Consider the following 23,356-nt stretch of genomic DNA (forward strand, 5'->3'; position numbering starts at 1 on the left):
GGGTCTACGACAAAGCGTGCGGGACGAGTTACGCGCCGAGAAAGTGTCCAGAAAAAGAATAATAATAATAATAATAACTAGATAGGTACATTTCCTGAAGAAAATGTGAGTGGTGCTTGCCGTGGCAAAATTCTGGGGACCATATATGATTATACTCCAAGCCAAAAGTTAAAAGATCCAACTCCCGTGTCTGTACGATGTTCTGATGTGGAGATATAAGGCTGTGTTTATCCGGTTGCTAGGGTACTGTATTTGGTTGCTAGGGAAAAATTTGGCATCCCATAATGATTACACTCTGAGTCCTGAGGCATACGGTCCAACCCCCGTGTCTCAACGATGTTCTGATGCAGAGATATAAGGCTTTGTTTATTCGGTTGCTAGGGTACTGTATTTGGTTGCTAGGGAAAATTTTGACATCCCATAGTGATTACCCTCCGAGTCATGAGTCAAACGGTCCAACCCCCGTGTCTCTACGATGTTCTGATGCGGAGATATAAGGCTTTGTTTACTCTGTTGCTAGGGTACTGTATTTGGTTGCTAGGGAAAAAATTGGCATCCCATAATGATTACACTCTGAGTCACGAGTCAAACGGTCCAACCCCCGTGTCTCTACGATGTTCTGATGCGGAGATATAAGGCTTTGTTTACTCTGTTGCTAGGGTACTGTATTTGGTTGCTAGGGAGAAAATTGGCATCCACTAGTGATTACACTCCGAGTCACGAGTCAAACGGTCAAACCCCCGTGTCTCTACGATGTTCTGATGCGGAGATATAAGGCTTTGTTTACTCTGTTGCTAGGGTACTGTATTTGGTTGCTAGGGAAAAAATTGGCATCCACTAGTGATTACACTCCGAGATACGAGTCAAACGGTCCAACCCCCGTGTCTCTGCGATGTTCTGATGTGGAGATAAAAGGCTTTGTTTACTCTGTTGCTAGGGTAATGTATTTGGTTGCTAGGGAGAAAATTGGCATCCACTAGTGATTACACTCCGAGTCACGAGTCAAACGGTCCAAACCCCGTGTCTCTACGATGTTCTGATGCGGAGATATAAGGGTTTGTTTACTCTGTTGCTAGGGTACTGTATTTGGTTGCTAGGGAAAAATTGGCATCCACTAGTGATTACCCTCCGAGTCATGAGTCAAACGGTCCAACCCCCGTGTTTCTACGATGTTCTGATGCGGAGATATAAGGCTTTCTTTACTCTGTTGCTAGGGTACTGTATTTGGTTGCTAAGGAAAAAAATGGCATCCACTAGTGATTACACTCTCAGTCACGAGTCAAACGGTCCAACCTCCGTGTCTCTACGATGTTCTGATGCGGAGATATAAGGTTTTGTTTACTCTGTTGCTAGGGTACTGTATTTGGTTGCTAGGGAAAAAAATGGCATCCACTAGTGATTACCCTCCAAGTCACGAGTCAAACGGTCCAAACCCCGTGTCTCTACGATGTTCTGATGCGGAGATATAAGGCTTTGTTTACTCTGTTGCTAGGGTACTGTATTTGGTTGCTAGGGAAAAAAATGGCATCCACTAGTGATTACCCTCCGAGTCACGAGTCAAACGGTCCAACCCCCGTGTCTCTACGATGTTCTGATGCGGAGATATAAGGCTTTGTTTACTCTGTTGCTAGGGTACTGTATTTGGTTGCTAGGGAAAAAAATTGCATCCACTAGTGATTACCCTCCGAGTCATGAGTCAAACGGTCCAACCCCCGTGTCTCTACGATGTTCTGATGCGGAGATATAAGGCTTTGTTAACTCTGTTGCTAGGGTACTGTATTTGGTTGCTAGGGAAAAAAATGGCATCCACTAGTGATTACCCTCCGAGTCACGAGTCAAACGGTCCAAACCCCATGTCTCTACGATGTTCTGATGCGGAGATATAAGGCTTTGTTTACTCTGTTACTAGGGTACTGTATTTGGTTGCTAGGGAAAAAAATGGCATCCACTAGTGATTACCCTCCGAGTCACGAGTCAAACGGTCCAAACCCCGTGTCTCTACGATGTTCTGATGCGGAGATATAAGTCTTTGTTTACTCTGTTGCTAGGGTACTGTATTTGGTTGCTAGGGAAAAAATTGGCATCCACTAGTGATTACACTCCGAGATACGAGTCAAACGGTCCAACCCCCGTGTCTCTGCGATGTTCTGATGTGGAGATAAAAGGCTTTGTTTACTCTGTTGCTAGGGTACTGTATTTGGTTGCTAGGGAAAAAAAATGCATCCACTAGTGATTACCCTCCGAGTCATGAGTCAAACGGTCCAACCCCCGTGTCTCTACGATGTTCTGATGCGGAGATATAAGGGTTTGTTTACTCTGTTGCTAGGGTACTGTATTTGGTTGCTAGGGAAAAAAATGGCATCCACTAGTGATTACCCTCCGAGTCACGAGTCAAACGGTCCAAACCCCATGTCTCTACGATGTTCTGATGCGGAGATATAAGGCTTTGTTTACTCTGTTGCTAGGGTACTGTATTTGGTTGCTAGGGAAAAAAATGGCATGCACTAGTGATTACCCTCCGAGTCATGAGTCAAACGGTCCAACCCCCATGTCTCTACGATGTTCTGATGTGGAGATATAAGGCTTTGTTTACTCTGTTGCTAGGGTACTGTATTTGGTTGCTAGGGGCGTGGCTTGAGAGTGGCCAATGATGTGCCCAGTGATTACACTCCGAGTCACAAGTAAAACGGTCCAACCCCCGTGTCTCTACGATGTTCTTATGCGGAGATATAAGGCTTTGTTTACTCTGTTGCTAGGGTACTGTATTTGGTTGCTAGGGGCGTGGCTTGGGAGTGGCCAATTATGTGCCCAGTGATTACACTCCGAGTCACAAGTAAAACGGTCCAACCCCCGTGTCTCTACGATGTTCTGATGCGGAGATATAAGGCTTTGTTTACTCTGTTGCTAGGGTACTGTATTTGGTTGCTAGGGGCGTGGCTTGGGAGTGGCCAATGATGTGCCCAGTGATTACCCTCCGAGTCACAAGTAAAACGGTCCAACCCCCGTGATTCTATGATGTTCTGATGCAGAGATATAAGGCTTTGTTTATTCGGTTGCTAGGGTGCTCATATTTGGTTGCTAGGGGCGTGGTTTGGGAGTGGCCAATGATGTCGCAAGTTATTACGCTCTGAGTCACAAGTAAAATGGTCCAACCCCACTGGCTCTACGATGTTCTGATGCGGAGAAATAAGGATTTGTTTATTCGGTTGCTAGGGTGCTCCAATTTGGTTGCTAGGGGCGTGGCTTGGGAGTGGCCATTGATGCGGCCAGTGATTACCCTCCGAGTCATGAGTAAAACGGTCCAACCCCCATGATTCCACGATGTTCTGATGTTGAGATATAACTGTTTGAATTTTATGTTGCTAGGGTGCTTAAAAGTGGTTGCTAGGGGCGTGGCTTAATAGCTCTGGGACTATCCTGATAAATTGATTGGATGTCTGAGTAAAATGAGCCCACCCCCATGTCTCTACGACATTGTAAAGCGAAGATATCCCATCTGGAACTTTTTTATTCCCTTATATGGGCATGTTTCCTGCCCCATTATAAGTCAATGGGAATTTTCGGGTGCCTCTTACACCCCAGGGGTGCAGCTTACACCCCAATGTGATGTATGTTCTTACAGAGTCTATCACCCTCTTCAAATGTTGTAACCTACATGTTTCTACAAAATCCTCAAACGGAGCTATGACCCGTCAAAGTTCGTCCCAATGTTAAGTCAATGGGATTTTTCGGTTGGTTTTTCGCCCCCCTTTCGAAAATCCTGCACCCGATCGCTTATAAAAGTCATAGCACACCTCTCCTTAATAATCCGGTCGATTTGAGCCCTCTTTCATGGGACTGTGGCAAACCGTGCGGGACGAGTTACGCGCCGAAAAAGTGTGCAGACATAAGAATAAGATATAACTAGATATTAAAGTTTGAAGACAAACTTTATGTTGGCTTGAAAAAGCGTAGCCTGAACAATTAAAACGGTTTGACAGAAGTTTAGTTTAGTAGGCAGTCTGGCAGTTAGTATGTTTAAGTATAAAGGTAGCATGATTACCATGAAACTAGCATGATGTTAGCATGATTAGCATGAAGCTAGCATGATGTTAGCATGATTAGCATGAAGCTAGCATGATGCAAGCATGATTAGCATGAAGCTAGCATGATGCTAGCATGATTAGCATGAAGCTAACATGATGTTAACATGATTAGCATGAAGCTAGCATGATGTTAGCATGATTAGCATGAAGCTAGCATGATGTTAGCATGATTAGCATGAAGCTAGCATGATGTTAGCATGATTAGCATGAAGCTAGCATGATTAGCATGAATCTAACATGATGGTAGCATGATTAGCATGAAGCTAGCATGATGGTAGCATGATTAGCATGAAGCTAGCATGATGCTAGCATGATTAGCATGAAGCTAGCATGATGCTAGCATGATTAGCATGAAGCTAGCATGATGCTAGCATGATTAGCATGAAGCTAGCATGATTAGCATGAAGCTAGCATGAAGCTAGCATGATTAGCATGAAGCTAGCATGATTAGCATGAAGCTAGCATGAAGCTAGCATGATTAGCATGAAGCTAGCATGATGCTAGCATGATTAGCATGAAGCTAGCATGATGCTAACATGATGGTAGCATGATTAGCATGAAGCTAGCATGATGCTAGCATGATTAGCATAAAGCTAGCATGATGCTACCATGATTAGCATGAAGCTAGCATGATGCTAACATGATGGTAGCATGATTAGCATGAAGCTAGCATGATGCTAGCATGAAGCTAGCATGATGCTAGCATGATTAGCATGAAGCTAGCATGATGCTAGCATGATGGAAGCATGATTAGCATGAAGCTAGCATGATGCTAGCATGATTAGCATGAAGCTAGCATGATGCTAGCATGATGGTAGCATGATTAGCATGAAGCTAGCATGATGCTAGCATGATTAGCATGAAGCTAGCATGATGTTAGCATGATTAGCATGAAGCTAGCATGATGCTAGCATGATTAGCATGAAGCTAGCATGATGCTAGCATGATTAGCATGAATGCTAGCATGATGCTAGCATGATTAGCATGAAGCTAGCATGATGCTAGCATGATTAACATGAAGCTAGCATGATGGTAGCATGATTAGCATGAAGCTAGCATGATGTTAGCATGATTAGCATGAAGCTAGCATGATGCTAGCATGATTAGCATGAAGCTAGCATGATGCTAGCATGATTAGCATGAAGCTAGCATGATGCTAGCATGATTAGCATGAAGCTAGCATGATGCTAGCATGATTAGCATGAAGGTAGCATGATGCTAGCATGATTAGCATGAAGCTAGCATGATGCTAGCATGAATAGCATGAAGCTAAGATGATTTAGTATGAAGCTAGCATGATTAGCATGAAGCTAGCATGATGCTAGCATGATTAGCATGAAGCTAGCATGATTTAGCATGATGCTAGCATGATTTAGCATGAAGTTAGAAAGATTTATTATGCAATTAGCATAAAGCTAGCATGAAACTAGCATGAAGCTAGTATGACTTAGCATGGAGCTAGCATGAAGCTAACATGACCCAAAGACCCAACCCCCATGTCTCTATGATGTTCAGATCCAGAGATATAAGGCTTCGTTTATTATGTTGCTAGGGTGCTTATATTTGGTTGCTAGGGGCGTGGCTTAATACCTCATTAAGAATCCTAAGAGACTGATTGGATTCCAGAGTAAAATGAGCCCACCCCTATGTCTCTATGACACTCTGGTGCAAAGATATCCATCTGGGCTTTTTATAATGGTAGTCTATGGGAGATGTTGCTAGGGTACCCAAAATTGTTGCTAGGGGCGTGGCTTAATAGCTTTGGGGTGATCCTAAGAGACTGATTGGATGCCTGAGTATAATGAGCCCACCCCCATGTCTCTACGACATTCTAAAGTGAAGATATTCCATCTGGGACGCTTTTATTCCCTTTCATGGGCATGTTTCCTGCCCCATTATAAGTCAATGGGACATTTTGGGGGCCTCTTACACCCCAGGGGTACAGCTTACACCCCATTGTTAGGTATGTTCTTACACAGCCTGTCAGCCTCCTTAAATGTGGTAAGCCACAAGTTTCTACAAGTTTCTCACTCGCAGCTATGACCCATCAAAGTTTGTCTCAATGTTAAGTCAATGGAAATTTTGGGGTGTTCGAGCCCCCCGTTTAGGAATTCGGAAGGTCCCATCAGTTAGAAAAGATATAGCACACTAAGTCAGACCAGTCTGAAGGTCCGTGGAAAATTTGGTGCATGTAGCTTGAAAGCTCTAGGACGAGTTAGTGTCGAAAATTTAGTCTCAGAAGAAAGCGGAATAATAATAATAATAATAACTAGATATTAAAGTTTGAAGACAAACTTTATGTTGGCTTGAAAAAGCGTAGCCTGAACGTTTAAAACAGATTGACAGAAGTTTAGTTTAGTAGGCTATCTGGCAGTTAGTATGTTTAAGTATGAAGTTAACATGATTAGCATGAAGCTAGCATGAAGCTAACATGATTAGCATGAAGCTAGCATGATGCTAGCATGATTAGCATGAAGCTAGCATGATGCTAGCATGATTAGCATGAAGCTAACATGATGCTAGCATGATTAGCATGAAGCTAGCATGATGTTAGCATGAAGCTAGCATGATTAGCATGAAGCTAGCATGATGCTAGCATGATTAGCATGTAGCTAGCATGATGTTAACATGATTAGCATGTAGCTAAGCATGATGCTAGCATGATTAGCATGAAGCTAGCATGATTAGCATGTAGCTAGCATGATGCTAGCATGATTAGCATGTAGCTAGCATGATGCTAGCATGATTAGCATGATGCTAGCATGATGCTAGCATGATGCTAGCATGATTAGCATGAAGCTAGCATGATGCTAGCATGATTAGCATGAAGCTAGCATGAAGCTAACATGATGCTAGCATGATTAGCATGAAGCTAGCATGATGCTAGCATGATTAGCATGAAGCTAGCATGATGCTAGCATGATTAGCATGAAGCTAGCATGATGCTAGCATGATTAGCATGAAGCTAGCATGAAGCTAGCATGATGCTAGCATGATTAGCATGAATCTAGCATGATGCTAGCATGATTAGCATGAAGCTAGCATGATGCTAGCATGATTAGCATGTAGCTAGCATGAAGCTATCATGAAGCTAGCATGATGCTAGCATGATTAGCATGAAGCTAGCATGATGCTAGCATGATTAGCATGAAGCTAGCATGATTAGCATGAAGCTAGCATGATGCTAGCATGATTAGCATGAAGCTAGCATGATGTTAGCATGATTAGCATGTAGCTAGCATGAAGCTAGCATGATGCTAGCATGATTAGCATGAAGCTAGCATGATTAGCATGAAGCTAGCATGATGCTAGCATGATTAGCATGTAGCTAGCATGATGCTAGCATGATTAGCATGAAGCTAGCATGATGCTAGCATGATTACCATGTAGCTAGCATGATTAGCATGAAGCTAGCATGATGCTAGCATGATTAGCATGTAGCTAGCATGATGCTAGCATGATTAGCATGTAGCTAGCATGATGCTAGCATGATTAGCATGAAGCTAGCATGATGCTAGCATGATTAGCATGTAGCTAGCATGATTAGCATGAAGCTAGCATGATGCTAGCATGATTAGCATGAAGCTAGCATGATGCTAGCATGAATAGCATGAAGCTAGCATAAAGCTAGCATGATTAGCATGAAACTAGCATGATTCTAGCATGATTAGCATGAAACTAGCATGATTCTAGCATGATTAGCATGAAGCTAGCATGATGCTAGCATGATTAGCATGAAGCTAGCATGAAACTAGCAAGATTAACATGAAGCTAGCATGAAGCTAGCACGAGGCTTGCATGATTAACATGAAGTTAGCATGAGAATAGCATGATTAGCATGAAGCTAGCATGATTTAACGTGAAGCTGGCATGATTAGCATGATGCTACCATGATTAGCATTAAGCTAGCACTATTTAGCGTGCAGCTAACAAGATTTAACATGAAGTTAGCATGATTTAGCATGAAGTTAGCAAGATTTATTATGAAATTAGCATAAAGCTAGCATGAAACTAGCATGAAGCTAGTATGACTTAGCATGGAGCTAGCATGAAGCTAACATGACCCAAAGACCCAACCCCCATGTCTCTATGATGTTCAGATCCAGAGATATAAGGCTTTGTTTATTATGTTGCTAGGGTGCTCAAATTGGTTGCTAGGGGCGTGGTTTAATACCTCAGTAGGAATCCTAAGAGACTGATTGGATGCCTGAGTAAAATGAGCCCACCCCTATGTCTCTATGACACTCTGGTGTAAAGATATCCATCTGGGCTTTTTATAATGGTAGTCTATGGGAGATGTTGCTAGGGTACCCAAAATTGTTGCTAGGGGCGTGGCTAAATAGCTTTGGGGCGATCCTAAGAGACTGATTGGATGACTGAGTAAAATGAGCCCACCCCCATGTCTCTACGACACTCTAAAGTAAAGATATTCCATCTGGGACGCTTTTATTCCCTTATATGGGCATGTTTCCTGCCCCATTATAAGTCAATGGGAAATTTTGGGGGCCTCTTACACCCCAGTGGTATAGCTTACACCCCATTGTGATGTATGTTCTTACAGAGCCTGTCAGCCACCTTAAATGTGGTAAGCCACAAGTTTCTACAAGTTTCTCACTCACAGCTATGACCCGTCAAAGTTTGTCTCAATGTTAAGTCAATGGAAATTTTGGGGTGTTCGAGACCCCCGTTTAGGAATTCGGATGGTCCCATCAGTTAGAAAAGATATAGCACACTAAGTCAGACCAGTCTGAAGGTCTGTGGAAAATTTGGTGCATGTAGCTTGAAAGCCCTAGGACGAGTTAGTTGCCGAAATTTTGGGGGGAGAAAAAGAATAATAATAATAATAATAAGTTTAATAGCAATAACAATATATTGGCTTTTTCAAAGCCAACATAATAATAAGTTTAAGAGCAATAACAATATGTTGGCTTTTTCAAGCCAACATAATAATAATAATAAGTATGAGCAATAATAATAGTGATGCCTTGCATAAATGCAAGCACCACTAATAATAATAAGTATGCAAGATAGTAATAGTGATGCTTTGCATAAATGCAAGCACCACTAACTAGATAGTAAAGTTTGAAGACAAACTTTATGTTGGCTTGAGAAAGCGTAGCCTGAACGTTTAAAACGGTTTGACATAAGTTTAGTTTAGTAGGCTATCTGGCTGTTAGTATGTTTAAGTATGAAGGTAGCATGATTTACCATGAAGCTAGCATGATGTTAGCATGATTAGCATGAAGCTAGCATGATGCTAGCATGATTTACCATGAAGCTAGCATGATGTTAGCATGATTAGCATGAAGCTAGCATGATGCTAGCATGATTAGCATGAAGCTAGCATGATGCTAGCATGATTAGCATGAAGCTAGCATGATGCTAGCATGAAGCTAGCATAATGCTAGCATGATTAGCATGAAGCTAGCATGATTAGCATGAAGCTAGCATGATTAGCATGAAGCTAGTATGATGCTAGCATGATTAGCATGAAGCTAGCATGATGCTAGCCTGATTAGCATGAAGCTAGCATGATGCTAGCATGATTAGCATGAAGCTAGCATGATGTTAGCATGATTAGCATGAAGCTAGCATGAAGCTAGCATGATTAGCATGAAGCTAGCATGATGCTAACATGATTAGCATGAAGCTAGCATGATGCTAGCATGATAAGCATGAAGCTAGCATGATGTTAGCATGATTAGCATGAAGCTAGCATGAAGTTAGCATAATTAGCATGAAGCTAGCATGAAGTTAGCATGATTAGCATGAAGCTAGCATGATGTTAGCATGATTAACATGAAGCTAGCATGAAGCTAGCATTATTAGCAGGAAGCTAGCATGAAGCTAACATTTATTGCGTTGCTAGGGTACTAAGTTTGGTTGCTAGGGAGAAAATTGGCATCCCATAATGATCACCCTTCAAGCCACAAGTAAAACGGTCCAACCCCTGTGTCTCTACAATGTTCTGATGCGGAGATATAAGGCTTTGTTTATTCCGTTGCTAGGGTACTAAGTTTGGTTGCTAGGGAGAAAATTGGCATCCCATAATGATCACCCTTCAAGCCACAAGTAAAACGGTCCAACCCCCGTGTCTCTACAATGTTCTGATGCGGAGATATAAGGCTTTGTTTATTCCGTTGCTAGGGTACTAAGTTTGGTTGCTAGGGAGAAAATTGGCATCCCATAATGATCACCCTTCAAGCCACAAGTAAAACGGTCCAACCCCCGTGTCTCTACAATGTTCTGATGCGGAGATATAAGGCTTTGTTTATTCCGTTGCTAGGGTACTAAGTTTGGTTGCTAGGGAGAAAATTGGCATCCCATAATGATCACACTTCAAGCCACAAGTAAAACGGTCCAACCCCCGTGTCTCTATGATGTTCTGAAGCGGAGATATAAGGCTTTGTTTATTCCGTTGCTAGGGTACTAAGTTTGGTTGCTAGGGAGAAAATTGGCATCCCATAATGATTACACGTCAAACCACAAGAAAAACGGTCCAACCCCTGTGTCTCTACGATGTTCAGATCCAGAGATATAAGGCTTTGTTTATTATGTTGCTAGGGTCTTCATATTTTGTTGCTAGGGGCGTGGCTTAATACCTCAATAAGAATCCTAAGAGACTGATTGGATGCCTGAGTAAAATGAGCCCACCCCTATGTCTCTATGACACTCTGGTGCAAAGATATCCATCTGGGCTTTTTATAATGGTAGTCTATGGGAGATGTTGCTAGGGTACCCAAAATTGTTGCTAGGGGCGTGGCTTAATAGCTCTGGGGTGATCCTAAGAGACTGATTGGATGCTTGAGTAAAATGAGCCCACCCCCATGTCTCTAAGACCCTCTAAAGTGAAGATATTCCATCTGGGACGCTTTTATTCCCTTTTATGGGCATGTTTCCTGCCCCATTATAAGTCAATGGGAAATTTTGGGGGCCTCTTACACCCCAGGGGTACAGCTTACACCCCATTGTGAGGTATGTTCTTACACAGCCTGTCAGCCTCCTTAAATGTGGTAAGCCACAAGTTTCTACAAGTTTCTCACTCGCAGCTTTGACCCGTCAAAGTTTGTCTCAATGTTAAGTCAATGGAAATTTTGGGGTGTTTCAGCGCCCCGTTTAGGAATTCGGAAGGTCCCATCAGTTAGAAAAGATATAGCACACCTCGTCAGATCAGACCGAAAGTCTGTCCAAAGTTTGATGGCTGTAGCTTGAAAGCTCTAGGACGAGTTAGAGTTAGAAATTTTAGTCTCAGAAGAAAAGAAGAGGGAATAATAATAAGTTTAAGTGCAACAACAGTATGTTGGCTTTCTCAAGCCAACATAATAATATCCCTGAGCAATAATAATAGTGATGCTTTGCATAAATGCAAGCACCACTAATAATAATAATAATAATATCCCTGAGCAATAATAATAGTGATGCTTTGCATAAATGCAAGCACCACTAATAAGTATGAGCAATAGTAATAGTGATGCCTTGCATAAATGCAAGCACCACTAATAATAAGTATGCAAGATAGTAATAGTGATGCCTTGCATAAATGCAAGCACCACTAATAATAATAATAAGTTTAAGTGCAACAACAGTATGTTGGCTTTCTCAAGCCAACATAACCATTGACTTCCATGGAAGGAATAAAAAAATATGATGGAATTTAATGGGTACCGTCACCTGTGTGCTAACCATCATTTATCAAAATATTTTCTTCATCATATATCACAATACTTTCAAAATACTTTTTCCTACTAAGGAAGTCAATGGTTACAATGTGCTGTGTTTTTACCATCATTACGCAAAACATCTTAATTTGTGTTCATCAGAAAAAATCATGCAGATTTAGAACAACATGAGGATGAGAAATGATGAAAGAATATCTATTGAACTATCCCTTTAACAACAATTGAAATACCTTGAATTTGCTTGTTTTCAGGACCGCTCTCTTATTCTTTTTGCATCTCTGTCAGATGCAAGCTGCAGAAGTTTTTACGAACTTTTCTACTTCACCATCTGGTGCACGAACAGTAGTTGAATTTCTTCTGACAGATTCTTGAAAAGAAACAAAATTATTTAATTAGGTAAATGCAAGCATGTTAGTTTAACCCTGGAGAACCCAAGAACCCTTCTCTTTAACATCAATTAACATTGGCCACATTTGACCCGTGGGTTCTCCAGAGTTAAATATTACCTACAAGCTATTCTGCTTCAAAAACAATGACAGGTACTTTAGGGTGGAAGACTTATAGCTTCATAGATTAACATTGTAATGGCTTTATATACAGTGGCAAGAAAAAGTATGTGAATTTCACAGTTTTCTGAACAAATTTGTCATAAAATGCGATCTAAACTTTATCTAAGTCAAGGGCATTGATAAACATAATGTGTCTAAAAATAATTACACAAAAACATTCTGATCTTTCATGTCTTTATTGAGAACTACCAAAAAACATCTTAGTGCTTGTGAAAAAAAATGTGAACCCTTAATTGAATGACCTCAAAAAAGCCAATTGGAGTCAGGTTTTAGCACAGCTATGGCCCTATTGTTTTTTCCCCAGTTTCAGTTAAATTTGTTCTCAAATTCCGTGTTTTTCGTTTTATTCTGGATTCTGGTTAAATTAAATTTCAGTAATCAAAAAGCACATCTTATCAACTGAAAACATAACAGAAAATTAGCAGATACACCACTGCAGTGAATATACTGTACTGTATGAGTGTGCGACTGTGCGTTTCCACAAGGTGACGTGCCTGTTTACCAGCATGTTTCCTGTTTACCAGCATGTATAGCTCGTATATGGTTCTCAGACACGAGGGCTCACTAAGTTTTCTTTCTTGTTTAAGCAGGGCTCCAGACTGCCCCCAAATGGTGGCATTTTGCCCCAAAAATTTGAGAGTGTGCCACTGAATTTTACATCCAGTCGCACATGTGCAACCAGTAAATTTGACCTTTTTTTCCAAAAGTGCACAATAAAATGTGACACTGAATTTGAAACAGTACATTATACTTTCTGCATCTATCATTAAAGTATTTATTAGTAATACGTTGAAAATTAGTAGAAATGTGAATATTTGGTTAGCATGTTGATTTACAGTGTGTGCCCCTAAATTTTCTGGTTGTGCCCCTAAAATTTTCAGTTGGGGGCCATTGTGCTCCTAGTGAAAAAAGTTAGTCTGGAGCCCTGTTAAGTGAACATAAACAGCTGTATGTTTATTAGTATATTGAAGCAGTGCTGTCTAAAAGCTGTCTTGGGTGTTCAAAGCTGTCTTGAGTGTTCAATGTTCATTACACAAAAAAAAATGAAAACCCCTCACTACTATTAACTGAATAAATTTCGCAGCTGCACTATTAATCCATACAGTGAGGACTGTGCAGTGTTTTATTTGTATTTATTGCTAAGGTTCATGTTAAAATCATGTTGACAGACAATTTCATAACTAATATATTTACATTTAATTAGTGTTGTTTTTGGCGGCCTGTTTTAATTTTAGTTTTAGTCTAGTCTTTGTGTCAAGCTGACATTTTAGTTTTTATTAGTTTTAGTCAGTTCATACTCTTTTTAGTCTAGTCAAGTTTTAGTCGACTAAAAGTCTGGGCATTTTAGTCTTATTTTAGTCAGAATTATCCTTGACTATTTTTGTCTAGTTTTAGTCGACGAAAACTGGTGACATTTTTAGTCTAGATTTAGTCAATGAAAATTGTATTTTAGTCTCTTTTTAGTAATGCAATTCTATTTAACCCAGACCCAGTCAATATAGTATAAGTACCTAGCAGTAGTATAGACAAAACCAAAATTTTCTTTTAGCCAAACCCATTAAAAAAGTTATCTTGTTATATTATACCTTATAGATATAAGAATACATCCCTTTCAGACATGGAAGATGCTCTGATTGGAATTTACTTGATTTGAAGATATATATTTTACTTAATTTTATTTAACCTCTGAGTGAGTGACTTGACTGTAGGTAAAGAGTCTACATTAAAGTCTACATAATCAAAACAGAGTAGTCTAAGCAGAAACACACACACAGGGCCACTGCTGGTCAGATGGGTGCCATAAGCTGACTTTTACGGTGGTGCCACCTTTAGTTAAAAAACAACAACAAAATTACAACTATAGTAGGCTATGTGTTGGAATAGCACTCTATTAAAATGCTATAGCACTTTATTAAAATGCTATTGTTATCATTTATAATTGTATTTTGACAGCAACACAAACTACAATTATACAAATATGCAATATAGTATATCTGTATTTGTGTAGCTAATGGCACTATAATGTGACAACGCTAATTTTACGTGTCAGTATAAATCCAAGCAATTTCGGAGAATTACTAAATATCTTTCTTGTAAGTAAATTAAAAGCCAGCTTTAAGAAGATGTCTAGTAACAAAAGCAAAAGTTTGTATGGTTATGTTCTTAATAATACAGCTGTTTGATTGATTTAACACTCAAGCATTCCGTTAAGCAAGTTTATTTCATTCAAATAATAAACAAGGACACAGACAGACCCTTGTTGTTAGCATATAAGTTATAAAACAACGTCTTTAGCATATATATATTTACCATGCTTCAAAACACAACGCAGCACATGTCATTTAAACGATTGAAGATGCAAACTGGTACATTGTTATATTATTTAAATCACACAGATGAGTTCGCGGTGCCAGCAGTCAACGCTATACATATTAACAGGCTTGTGAACTCACCTGAAAACGACGCACGGGTTTCATTTTGGACTTTTCGTTCCATTTGAAGACTTGATGCGGCGGTGTATTCCCGGGCGCAGCTGGCCATCAAACGTGACGTGTCGCGTGTTACTGCGCAAACGGATTGCGTATGATATCAAAGCATCGCGAGAACAGACTGATCTGCATGCTTTCTAATCGCTCTCGCGGTACGTTTACGTATTTTTGCGGATCGATTTGCAGAGCGCCATTGAACACACATGATCATTTGCAGTCAGGTGGCGGGGTGCCAGGAGATGGCTAGACGAAATAATGTTATAACATTTCGTCTCGTCTCGTTTTGGTCAACGAAAATGAAGACACATTTTAGCATAGTTTTTATTTAGTAAACCACTTTTAGTCTCGTTTTTATTCGTCAACAATATTGTATTATACATTTTATTATAGTTTTCGTCACATGACCAGCATTTACGTTGCGTCTAGTCTCGTTTTCGTCACGTGATAAAGGTTCGTTGACGAGGATATTTCGTCATACTTTTCGTTGACGAAAGCAACACTACATTTAATACAGATGCCTGAAAAGTAAAACAAGATGAGTATAGTATTATGATTAAGAGGAAATATTAAAAATTTGGTTGCTTTTCAGTAGCATTGTTGTAGTGACAGCCAAAATACATTGGCCTATATGTAATACACATGAGTAGTACAAAGTCCATTTCCTACTTTGCAAACTCGACACAACAACAAAAAAACTAAACAAAAATGAGTGGAAGTGGCAACGAATATCCAAAGATGATAAATTGTGGACAAAAAGGTAGCACAAATTCCTTTATGTGGAAGTGGTTTGGCTAGCTAAAAAACTGACAAGGCGCAGATTAAAATATAAATGAACCCTCTTATTTTTGTGGCTTCAGTCATTGTTGGCATACTGTTTTAAAGCTGGAAGCATTAACAACTTACATCGAAATATATATCATTATCGTTCAATATGGATTTTTGCCATATTGCCCAGCCCTAGGCCGATGTATTTTGGCTGTCACTACAACAATGCTACTGACAAGCAACCAAATCTTTTGTTTTTTTTATCATAACACTATACTCATCTTGTTTTACTTTTCAGGCATCTGTATTAAATGTAAAAATAGTAGTTATTAGAATCTATGATTTAACATTAGCAATAAATACACACAAAACACTGCACAGTTCTCACTGTATGAATTAAATGTGCAGCTGCAAAAGTTGTTCAGTTAAGAAAAGTGAGTGATTTTCATTTTTGGGTGGAAAGAACATTTCTGACACAGAAAGCAGTAGGCTACTGTCACTTTAAGACCCAGAACAGCTTTAAGACTGCACTGCTTTAATATACTGATACTGACACATCTAGCTGTTTATGTTCACTTAAACAAGAAAGAAAATTTAGTTTAGTGATCACGCATGTGTTGACTGCGCGCTGTGTGCGTGCTTCGCGAGCCCTCATGTCTGAGGAACAGATGTCAAGCGTGCGCGTTGTGGGAACGCTGAGTTGCACACTCATACAGAACAGTATATTCAATGCAGTGGTGGAGCTGCTACTTTTCTTCATCTTTTCTAAATTTGTGAATGTCCTGTAAATAATATATACTTTTTAAAGCGGTACGGATGTGTGCGTGGGCAAGGCGGACATGGAAAGAAAGTATACTGTACCTTTTCTGTCTGTTCTGTTCCAGCCTTTATTGGAACCTGCTAGTGCTCTGAAAAACACATGAAAGATCTGAATTTCTTGTGTAATAATTTTTAGACACATTATGTTATTTATGTATATTTATTCAGAAAACCATTACATTTTCTTGCTAATGTATATATACAAAAACATACAATACATATATAATATTGATGGCTCTTGCTTCGTTCTGAAACCCTAGATGGTAGTTTTCTTATCCTCGAACAAACTGTCATCACAAGGGCTATGTTTACATGCACAAAATTTTGTCAATCCGACTGAATTTAATCCGATGAAAGGTTACAACAATACAGTTTACATGCACCCTAAACATGTTTAAATGTTTGCACCTCAAAATGTTTGTTTTCATGTACATTTTATATAAACCGAACATCTGTGCAAGCGCACAGCCAGGGTTGGCAGCTTCACATATCAAAACCATCCCCATAGACATTCAAAATGAGCCCAAAAGCATCCCAATGACTTATCACAGCCCAAATACCAATAACTAATGAACAAAATCCTTTCATATCTGACCCGCAGAAAAAACAACTCGCGAAGACAGTTTAAACAGTAGCCCAAATCTGAACGAAAAAAAGAGAGGACTTGGCAATGCCACCCCAAAGCCAAACCAAAGAAAATAAGAGGTAAATATACGACATGAACTTGAGCACAAATTTTCTGCGCACATGCACAATGTATTTTTGCATCCGACAAAATACTTCGATTCACGCATTTACATGCATACTTTTCTCCTGCTGATCGGATCACAGATTGGACTACACCACCCCTTTCAATACGATTCAAATTTGCATCCAATCTACCTCAATCGTATTGATTAAGGTTTTTACATGACGGCTTTTTAATACGATTGAGCCATCAATACGATTACAAACTGATTAATTGGTTGCATGTAAACATAGCTACTAGAAACATAAGTACTAGAATAAGGGCACACCACTAAGGTAAAAAAAACGGTTACATGCCCAATTGTGCCAGTGTTGTATTATCGAGAAAGTTCATTATTATTTTTATACCTTTTTAAGCCTTGCCTATTTAAAATTGTAATATTTGCAAGATGCAGCAAAAGAGAACTCAATTTGGTTTTTAAGGGTTGTTTTGAGATTTTCAATTATATAAAAAAGTAAGTTTTCCTTACTCTTAATCACACACATCCACAGATAATTGTGTTTGTTTTCTCTACCATTATATTTATATTTCAAAATGACTGCAAATGCCAAATCCATAAACTGGAATTGTGATCTAATAAAATATCTTGTTATTATAGTTTACATAACAACGTTTACATATCAAAGTTTAGTTTAGACTACTTAATGTAAAGACTTTTTAAAGACTTGTTATTTGTAATATATATTTGTAGCCCTAAACAAATCCCTATCATACTTCTGGCCCCAACTGACCCCTCAGACAGTCCTGACATTAACAATGCAACAAAACTGATTCCCAAGAAATATCCATGCCCCGTCCAATATTGTACTTTTACTTACATTAATTCTTCAAATGAATTCTGTCCAAACTGATGATCTTGAGAAATCTAAATGTGACAAAAACAATCACAATAAGTTGTTAAGTTGTATAACAGATAGACAGATCATAGATACAAAATGTTGAGTAATAATTACATAATTAAGGTTCACTCATTTTCTACAAAGTATCTTTCAATAGATGAAATCGGTTATGATGTTGTGCAACAGTGAGGTGGAAATATTTTTACTGCAGGTGCACTTTAAGTAAAGAAGTTTAACTACCAGCTGTGTCCTGTAGCTGCAATGCTCTCTGTTCTGTGAAATTTAAACGTTTTCTGTACCAGAAAAAGTTATCCCTTGGTAAAAAAAAATACCTCAGTCAGCTGTATAATAGCGGAACTGGCTGAGGTGGCTACGAGTGTTTAGCAGAATAGCTTCACGATCCCTCAGTTAACGTTACTCCCACCTGTTGCATAGACTGCTGAGGCAAATCCTCAGACCAGTTTTATGAGTTGCGAAATATTATTTGTTTGTTTTGCTAAACGAAATATTACTGTTTAAGTAAGTTCATTAAACTGAGCAGAGTTCATTTCTTATGTCCGAATTCTCCTTGTCAGATAAATTATAAAAATCGATTTTCTACTCAAATTTATCTAGAAATACTTCAGTATTTTAATAATAAATTCAAATGCTAATTTACATATTTGTTGAAGTGGGATTGTGGTCATTTAAAAAATTACGTATACTATATCAGTAACACCAGTTTGTCCTTCTTTTAAATGAAGTTTACATATATCTAATATGTGCAGAGTATAAATATTTTATGCATTAAAATTATGTTAAATAACTTCCAAAAAGTCTTACCTCAGAGAAATTGCAGCAGACTTCATGCAGCAACAACCGATAAAGCCCGGTAAATGTCGTCACTAGATGTAGCAGCTAGTGCGCATGTCTTGAAACAGCAGCAGTTCTTTTTCCAAAATAAAAGTTCCTTTAACCAGCTATAATTGTCTAAAAATTGTAATCGATAAATTATAAATAGATCAATCTTTATGATCAAATTAGTTCATATTCTGGAAAAGGGCTGAAAAAAATTGTAGTTGTAATAAAGTAAACAAATTGACAAGCTTTACAGCTTATTAAATTTTTTATAAAATCTCAATTTAGTATTTGACCATTAATTAATACAATATGTGTTTGTTGAAATATTACATACATATAAAATATTTCAGTATAAACTTAATAGCCCAGATACTTACATTCAATAGGCTAATGGCACTTTATGCCTCTACAAACCTATTCTTAACATTTAAAGGGGCCATTGCATGAAAATGTTAGCATTGCCACTTTGTAGGTGTGAGCAAAAATAGGTCATTGAAATTTGGCTTTCATTATGATGTCATAAGGATATCTTATTAGAATAATACCGCCCCCTTAATCTGCACTATCCAACCACTGCACTGCCATTTAGTGCAGAGAGAAAGAGAGAGAAAAGAAGGACTTGACAGCACAATTGAGTTTGAATTACAACAAACCACCATCATTGTGATCAGTGTTTGCACTTCAGCCGCTCATTTGCATTTAAAAAAAACACACCCAAAACGACACATTTTTGCTCAAACCTACAAAGTGGCAATGCTAACATTTTCATGCAATGGCCCCTTTAAAATATGCTTCTCCCCTTCCCTTATTTTATTAGGGAAAAATTTCTGAGCTTAACTTTTCCTCACACTACTTTTCACTTATTGACATAGGCTACCAATGCCAATTAATCAGGAAAACTAAAAACAATGATCAAAACATTAAATAGAAACAATTATATGGATATCAATTGTTAAATTAATATATTTTTATTAAAACAAACGTGAAATGTGAAAGCCAATATGTGGAAAATATGCCATTTGTCAGCCAAAATCGGACCAAATCCGCATATCCACAGCCTAGCCGAATCTGGCAACTTTTGCTGGGCCAGTGCTGGCTTAATGCTGGTAAGCCGCAGCCAGAACACAGCCGTGTGCGCCGACACTCAGCCGGATCTGGCCCGAATGCACTGGCTACCTGTGTAGTGGTTTTAATGGTAAAAGCTAATTGTTCCTATTGGTAATTTAATGGAAACGATTAGAATTTTCTGTAATGGTTTTATTGTTTTTTTTTCAGCAGGGATTAAGAAAATATTAACGTAACTTCCCAGCAAACACAAAAACGTTATAAAAACGTTTTTTTCACTTTGTGTAAAGGTTGTGATAACGTTATTTTCCAAGTACTTAATAGAGGGTTTTCACCGACGTCACGTTCTGGGCGGTAACCCGGATGCGCGGCCATTGTGGAGGCGCTCGGTGTAAAGAACTGAACGGAGTACAATGGAGGTATTGTGCGCTTTGGATACTTTAAGTGAATTTAGAGATGTCTAAACAACAGAAAACGCGTCTAAGATGCATATAGGCATATATAAAGGCATATAGGGAAGGATTTGTATTTCGAGAAATTACAATTTATAGGCGGTGCAGATCCCTACGAGTTAGCTCCCTCTTCTTGGATTCACGCCGAGCCCATTATGTCAGTGTCAGCTTTATTTATATAGCAAATTTAAAATAGCCAGTGTCCTACCAAAGTGCTTTAAAATAGAAAAGGCACACAATAAAAGCAATAATTGTTTTTACCATTTACTATTAAAAATATTATTACAATAGAAACTTGTTATAAGCAATTAAACACACTGGTATTAAGCCATTGCAGCGCAAATTTTAGTTGCGTTTAAGTACATTTGTGGATACACTAAAAGTATACTTTTAAAAAGTAGATATTAAATACTCTTTAAATAAAGCACAACAAGTAGAAGCATACTTGTTTTATACTTTATGTACTTCAATCATATTTCTAATACAATACTATTTTTCCTGAGCTTTGCCAACCAGAAGCACCTCTTCTGATAATTTCTTGCATTCATTTCCCTGGTTTTTAATAACTTTTGAAATATGATAATATTCCAAATGTTTTTCTCGATCTGTCCTATTGGTACAACCTCAAACACAGCAGTAATTAACCATTTTCCTTGACGACGTTCGGGATATACAGCAGTGCCTGTGCTCTGTTGTGATGCGGAGTGCCTCCAATATGGCGACCTCCGCTCTGATGACGCGTCGTGAAAACCCTCTATACGACAAATGTCGGGTTATATACGTTATAAATACGTATTTTCACAACTTTGCAAAAAACGCAGTAGGGCCAAGTAGGGCCAAGCTCAAATCGATTAATAAATCGCATGTCATTATATCACCAAAAATCCGCTATAGTGAAACACTTTGAGGCTTCGTTTGGTCATAGTCACGTGACATGGGTGTTTTGAATCACGCTTCGGATCAGTGTTTTGACACATCTGCGCATCGGGATCTCGCAAAGCTTCGGAACGACTGTTTCGCGTCAGCCATCCCTAGTGGTGGCACCGTGACTTTTTGAGGCAGTTGACAGTTTTTGTGTCATTTAGTGGTGGCACTTCAGCGTCGTTTATTTATACCAGCTGTTTTACGCCGTTTTTGTGCTGTCATAATGCTTGCGTGCTGGCTGTCAGTTGGGCATTTCGAGATGCCTCGGGAACTAGGTGCCACCACTCTTGGCACTATATGGCATTCGCGGCCGTTCTTTAATTCACGCGGTGTGTGTGTGCCCAGCTAACAATTTTTGGTTCCCAGAACGTTCTGGGAACGTTAGCTCATGGTTCCCAGAACGTTCCCTGCTGGTTCCCCAGGAAAGTTTTCTTGACGTCAATAGAACGTTCCCTCTTGGTTTTGAGAACGTCCTCATAACCTTGTGCGAACGTTCTCCTAACGTTGCGCTAACAGTCCTCTAACGTTGCGCTAACGTTCCCCTAACGTTAGCTTAACGTTCCCACAACGTTCTGATAACGTTCCCCTAACCTCTATATTGTTATATGCCTATATGCAAATAATCAGACTAAAAATGCTAAATTAAAGTACATAACTATATAATTAACAACCTCTACATTGTGATATCCCTGAATGCAAATAATCAGAATAAACATCATGTGTTAAACAGTGTTTATTGTTCAGAGAACATGAACTGGAGCTTATTTTTTTTTTAAAAAATACCTCAACATCGCATATTGTATTTAGATAACATTGTACAATAGGGGTGTCAACAATAATCGATTCGGCAATGCATCGCAATGCGCACATGCACGATTCAATCGATGCTGCAAATGCCATAATCGATTATGTCACGGTTTATTTTCTGGAGATGACCGTGATAGACGGGTAAATAAAAACGCACCCTTTTCCATGGAAAGTGGACATATGGGCACATTTCGGATTCTATGAAGTTAATGGGGAACAAGACTTACGCTGTGTGTAAAATTCTCATCTCGGGCAGGGCTCGCAAAATCGCTAGCCCGACGTCTCGTTTCTATTGTGAATTCCTGTCGGGGTACCAAAATGTATCTCCACCCTGCCTTTCGGGCTATCTTGGGGAGGAAATAATATTTTAATGTTTTTGCTTTGTCTCAGATTTAGTTAGGTAATTATAGTGTATGTATTTCGGTGTTCTCTTGTCAGTCATTATCCTCACGTACCAAGTCAAACTGTCAGGAAATGAAGTGAAAGCATAAATAAACTCATCCTCTAATGTGCACGTCTGATATATGCGCGCGACCCTCTGCACGCGCTTCTACCGGCTAGATTCTTCACGAGCACCTGCTTGCGCGAACTCAAGTCATTTAATAAAATAACGTCATTTCATTTTTACCTCATAGACTTACATTGTTTTATCGTATTTTTTTTCTTTCTTCAGTTAGTAACTTAAATATGTGAGAAGGAAAATATGTTTGAGTGATTTACGTCTAGGCTATTGAGAGTTTGATGTTACAAGCTGATAGGTGACTAAACAGCAGTGGTAAGATATGTTTACCTAAAGTGAATAGAATGTGTGTTCGTCATTTCGTTTTACCTCAGAGTCTAAAATTAGGGAAACATAAAGGGAATTATGTTTATTCCTTTTTAATAAATATCTGCTTTAAGTCTTCTATATTGAGTTAAAGTCACTGGTTGTTTATATATTTGATAAAATACCATGTTATCTAAATACAATGTGTGATGTGTTGAGGTATTTTTTATAAAAAATAACCTGTGTTATAATACATTCATATAATATTTCAGTAATATAACAATAAAATTATTCTAATGTTAGGGGAACGCTAAAATAACCTAAAAATAACATTAGGGGAATGTTTATTTTCTAAAAGAAAACATTCCTGGCTAACCAAAAACCTTGGAAAATAGGGGAACGTTTTGGGAACCAAATTGTTAGCTGGGATGGGCAGGAATATTTGGCTTACATGGAAATCCAGGATTTATCAATATTCTACATTAAACAGTGTATTTTTTTATTCTGGC

The 23,356-nt window shown here is 38.8% G+C and overlaps 1 protein-coding gene and 1 long non-coding RNA gene across 5 annotated transcripts in view; one reads left to right on the forward strand and one right to left on the reverse strand.

Annotated features, from left to right (window-relative positions):
- Positions 1-23,356, forward strand: part of chst10 (carbohydrate sulfotransferase 10) — a 149,112-nt gene that overhangs the window by 21,028 nt on the left and 104,728 nt on the right. The window contains exon 2 of one of the 4 annotated variants that reach the window (XM_065254848.1): positions 17,008-17,111. The exons of the other annotated variants lie outside the window; for them this stretch is intronic. Within the exon in view, the coding sequence (XP_065110920.1) occupies positions 17,077-17,111 (35 nt within the window). The 5' untranslated portion in view covers positions 17,008-17,076. The remainder of the gene's footprint in view (positions 1-17,007; positions 17,112-23,356) is intronic. 4 annotated transcript variants of the gene reach the window in all.
- LOC135736080 (uncharacterized) lies at positions 11,980-18,865 on the reverse strand. The gene is made up of 4 exons (XR_010527763.2): positions 18,816-18,865; positions 17,973-18,019; positions 16,449-16,495; positions 11,980-12,131 (listed from the first exon to the last, which is right to left on the reverse strand). It is a non-coding gene; the product is annotated as an uncharacterized lncRNA (long non-coding RNA).

This window comes from Paramisgurnus dabryanus, chromosome 4 (assembly GCF_030506205.2).
Source record: "Paramisgurnus dabryanus chromosome 4, PD_genome_1.1, whole genome shotgun sequence".
In the NCBI taxonomy this organism is placed as follows: domain Eukaryota; kingdom Metazoa; phylum Chordata; class Actinopteri; order Cypriniformes; family Cobitidae; genus Paramisgurnus; species Paramisgurnus dabryanus.